At 34.9% G+C, this 5,096-nt stretch overlaps 1 protein-coding gene across 1 annotated transcript; it reads right to left on the bottom strand.

Annotated features, from left to right (window-relative positions):
- Positions 1-857: 857 nt before the first annotated feature.
- LOC110796195 (F-box/kelch-repeat protein At1g57790) lies at positions 858-4,618 on the bottom strand. Its single transcript, XM_022001223.2, has 3 exons — positions 4,298-4,618; positions 2,565-3,677; positions 858-1,273 (listed from the first exon to the last, which is right to left on the bottom strand). The coding sequence occupies exons 1-2, from the start codon at positions 4,327-4,329 to the stop codon at positions 2,579-2,581; spliced, it is 1,131 nt and encodes a 376-aa protein (XP_021856915.1). The 5' UTR covers positions 4,330-4,618; the 3' UTR covers positions 858-1,273; positions 2,565-2,578.
- Positions 4,619-5,096: the final 478 nt, after the last annotated feature.

Raw genomic sequence — 5,096 nt, 5'->3', positions numbered from 1 at the left:
AAATGTTGAAAGCAAGATCACTGCGGAATCCTTACACAGAAATGAGAAGAATGAGTTTTGAATCACTTAAAATGATTAAGAAACGAAAGAGATATCTCAATTTTAAAATGAGAAAATTGTAATGTGGTAGTAAATACAAAGAATAACTTTAAGGTAATAATTTAAAATAAAATTTTTATAAAGTAGTCAATACAAAAGTGGTGTATTTTAAAGGTAGTAAATACAAAAAAAAACCTTTTTCCTAATGAAGTAATTTAGGCACGAGTAATGAGATTCTACCATTACCATAATAAGTACTAGCTCCCTTTGATTATGTGTAAATTCAATTTAATTAAATATGAAGTATACTTGTTCGGTTCTTGAATATCAGTTATGTTTCCTTATTGAATTATTTTTTTGTTTTTTGTCCACCAACATTGTCCCAGGGACGAAGGCATTTTTAGTTTCTCCTACCAAGTTGGGCAGAATATGTTTGATCCGTTTCACTATACACTTGGAAATGATTTTGTATGCTAAAAATGCAAGTTACACATGTTTATAATACTCTGTAGCAGATAGACCTTTCTTTCTTGTGAGTGGAAGGAGAAAGTGAATAAATGACGAAAACGAGAATTGAAAGGAAAGTAATATAGAATTGCACACTTCTTTGCAGAGTTGCGGACAATAATAGAGTAACCCTAAGGGTTGGTAACCCCTTAAATATTGAATTTTGATTGGTTACAAATGTACTGAAACTCACCTTTTAACACTTTCTCTCTCCAATTAATTACACTTATATACATTTAATGTTATATGTATTTTAAGGGTCAACCAAACATTTTCCCAGAGTTGCAGCTAGGGGTAGCTACTAGCTAATATCCACTAGGAATAAACTACATTTTCGCATAAATAATACGGAACAATTTATTCACTATGTGATTTAAAACAATAGACTACATACATACATACATACATACTTGATCATTACCAAAGTTTGGCACCACTTTGCTTCTAAATCGATTAAAAAACACTAAACAAATGTATCCCAGTCCTCCAAATAACTAATAATACAGACACCATCCCACATTTTGTACAAAACCATGTCAACTTTGCTAATGTTTCTACTATGATTATTCTTCTAAAACACTCACTTCACAAAAATTATTCACTGTTAAAACATCTACTGCTGTCCAACACTCCTTTATTCCCATCCAGGGGCTCTGAATTCTCTTACAGTTGCTCCTTATTATCATTGAGGTGAGTGACGCAAATTTTCAGGTCAACATAATTTTACCTGCAGATAAACCAGACAGATCAGTGTTAGGTTTCTCCCCTAATTTTCTTCTTTTGTCCTGCAACTTATACTTATAATTACAACATGAATAACAGTAAATGATGCTGAGAGGGGTAGTGACATTGATCCTGGTGAGAACTGATGGTTCTAGGTGCTCAAATCAGATCTCGACGGGTTGGAGTTCTATAGCGAACTACTCATTGCTGTGTTGTCCAGGGAGGAATAGAAAACGCCTTCAGCAGATGACTAAACCACATTCAACGGCAATAGTTAAGAAGCCCTAATGTGAGCAGTGAGCAACTATCTTCACTACCAATTTACCACAGAAGATGAGATAATGAGGATATTTGAAGTTAGAATTCTGATGCAATGGAAAAACATATTACTTAACATGTTTCCCACAACCAACTAATCACACATGACTTACTACCTAGACACAGTTATTAAACTTCGTTTCCATTCACTCTTTATGAAAGCTGGCTCTTTGCTAGTTAGGTTAAACCAATTCCTTAACTTGAACCTCTTCTGCATAGAATAGCAGCAGAAAGACTTGAATCTTAATAGGTCAGCACACCACAATAGAATTACTTTTCCGATCAGAGAATAATTGGCTCACGAAGATATTGGTTGAGGGTCAGTTATGTTACCACCAAACAAACAGGAAAGCTTCCCGCCCATTTAAAACATAATCAGCACATAATAATGTATAGAGACATATAAAGGAAACCGGCTAGAAAAAAGTGACAAGATAGCCTGCTCTGGTCATACAAAAACAAGAAATTGGCAGATGACCAGGTTAGTTTCAGCAAGCCTGCAAGAGCGAGCCGATGAAATTACTTTGCAAATCAAATTACAAATATTGTTCGAGTAATGCTTGACACTGCATATTCAAAATTCCCTACTTTAAATGATCTTAAAATCAAATAACTCAAACTAGGTTTATAACAACAACAACAACAAAGCCTTAGTCCCAAAATGATTTAGGGTCGGCTCAAACTAGGTTTATAACAGAGTATTCTAATTTAAAAGAGCACGGGACCTGAATGATGTAGGAAGGGAAGGATCATATTACTAAGAGGACACCAGTTGCAAGAATAGATTAGGTAGGCATAACTCAAAGAAACAAAAGAGTCTACTAAAGCCACCACGGCACTAAGCTTTCATGCGGCAGAACGTATCACAGCATTCACTCATTGTATTTCTCCAATGAGTTCACAACAAGAAAAATTACTGACGGTTTCACTGGATAACATGAGATGATGATAAGTATTTAAAGCAAAAATTCACTTACAGGATTGTCATAAATCACATGAAGATAGAAAGATCATGGGGCGGGTCGATCCAAATGCTCTCAAATGGATCCTGCTCTCCCCAGTCATGGAATTGCTTGCGAGGATAGTATCTACAGTCTTTCAGGGAAAATGATATGCATCGTTTTCCATAGAAACGAACTTTAGAAAAATAAACACTGTTCCGCATTATTCCAGGCAGATCTGTTCTTGAATGCGATGAAAGAAAGCTTGCAAACAGAGTAATCCCATCTAAGGTTTTTACTTCTTCCCATACCATATTTGTCTGATCAAGTTTAAATATGATGGGGTAATCACTACAGCAGGTGTAGATCACCAAAATATCACCATTATGTTCTGCCAGAAACTTACCTTTCCACCAGTTTTTTGTGAAAAAGTTCTCAGGACACCTTGGAGGAGGCACCACCAGAACATTCCAGGTAAGCTCTTTCGGATCAAAAACCCCAAGCCACCCAGTTAGGCTAAGACAATAAAATTGCCCATCGGAGAAAACCAATTTGTTCCAAATACTACTGACAAAAGGCAGGCGATTTTGGTAATTGGCGGTTGTCCATTCTGTTGCTCCTGGATAACAAGTGCTAATAGCAACAACTGTAGGGCTAACATGCTTCACTGTAAACACAACACAGCTCGGGGACTTTGGGTCACAAGAGAAAGCAACAATTTGGCAAGTGATTTCAAATCTAGGCAACTTAATCAACTCCCGGGAGAAAGGGTTAAAAAAGAAAAGGCGATGAGATCTGGGTCTGTATAAGAGTAGCCAACCACCTTTTGTGTAACAGACTCTCGATCCGCTTAACTCTGGTAATTCAATAGAATAAGTCTTGCGGCTGAGAGGGTCATAAAATTCATAAAGATCCCCAAATTTCGGAAAATACATAATCCATGGGGGCTGGTTCACCAGGCGCACAGAAACAGCAATTGATTGCCAACTCTTGCAAACAGCAGAAAAACGGATGTTCTCCCTAAGGGTCAACTGAGAGAGAATCAACTCCAAGAGTTCAGCTGGAAGATCAGACCATGATGTCAGCTCCAGTGTATCTGGCTTCGCCACAATAGAAGTCTTTCTATCATCTCTAATGGCCGCCGACAACCTATCCAGAACATATAATTATTGAACTCCAAATTTGATAAAATCAATACTTCAACAAACAAGTACATACATTCATATAAGAAAAACCCAGAAATGAATCATTGAACAAAACCTTGTGGATTAATCCTCTTTCTACAAAATCCATTCAAAACCAAGACTGGTAAACATCTGAAATAGAATAGAAACGACAATGCAATAACTCAATTCAAATGTATTCATCTTTTACATTCCAGTTTCTAAACCCTAGGTGATTATGCAAAAACCCAGTAAACTTATCACACTTCATCAAACATCAACATAATCAATCAACCCAGAATCCCAATTTCATTTCTCATAACTAATTTGAAACAAATAAATTAACAAAAATATACACAATTGAATTGCACAAACCCCCAAATTTCTGGAAACAAATTGCAGATCGTACATTACCAGTCCATCAAATTCAAAATTCCATCAAACCCAATTCGAAATTGATTCACAATAAACAATAAATTTATCCAAAGCTCAAAATCGAAAACCCTAATTTATGAAACCCTATCAAAAATTATAAACAGAGAAATTAAGCATCATACAATTGAAAAATACATAAAGATTGATTTTTTTTTTAAAAAAAAAACTTACGATTTGATCCTTCTTCTCTTGTTTGCAGGCATGATTAGAGAGAAAAATGAGGGGAAATGGAGATAAGAGAGAGAAAATGAGGACACTAGGTGAGCGGCAGAAGAAGAGTACGAAAGTACCCAGCAACCATAATTCAACCTGTCTAATAAAAATTGGGGTTTGAAGGATAAAAAAACAAGATGGTAAATTTTATCTTATTATTCAAATTAAAGGAGCGATAATTTTGGTAAAGATTCACTAATGAGATTGTAACTGGAATGGAAATACATTATTTTCGTTATTGTAGCATATTAATTCTGTTCGTAATTCAAATTATGACTGTATTGATGTTGGCTCGGTGATAACACTACCAATATCATATCTCCAATAATAACAATCATCTAATATGAATCTCGCAATTGGAGGGATTTGAAAATATATTTATTGTTGGTTTTATATGGCCAATCTGAACAATTACTAGTTTTTATTCAGTAATAAAAGTAATGTACTAAAATATGTTATTTAGCATTTGTTAGCAAAGATGTGTTCTTGATTCAAGAAAACTCAAGTTTTATTTTGAAGTTTTTCAAATGATAGAGTTTACAAAAAAATCTAGACTGTTTGGAAATGTCTATGATCCAAACTTCAAAAAAGAATCAGGCTTCCTGTCTGTTTGATTTAAATTTATATACTCAGTACATGCTATCTAGTTATGTCTGTAATATATTTGAGAGTGGTAGAACCAAGAGTTTGTAGAACGAATCCATTTATATCATTATTCTTTGCAGCTACGTTTAAACTAAGTGTGAGCCTACAACAC

The sequence above is a fragment of the Spinacia oleracea genome, chromosome 4 (genome assembly GCF_020520425.1).
Source record: "Spinacia oleracea cultivar Varoflay chromosome 4, BTI_SOV_V1, whole genome shotgun sequence".
Lineage (NCBI taxonomy): Eukaryota > Viridiplantae > Streptophyta > Magnoliopsida > Caryophyllales > Amaranthaceae > Spinacia > Spinacia oleracea.
This window is presented reverse-complemented; position numbering and strand designations above follow the sequence as displayed.

Excerpts from the sequence above, each read along its gene's own strand:
- LOC110796195 (XM_022001223.2), bottom strand. The coding sequence starts at position 4,329 with ATGCCTGCAAACAAGAGAAGAAGGATCAAATC. Across the intron at positions 3,678-4,297 it reads AAGAGAAGAAGGATCAAATC|GTTGTCGGCGGCCATTAGAG; the intron begins GTAAGTTTTTTT and ends TGTTCTGGATAG.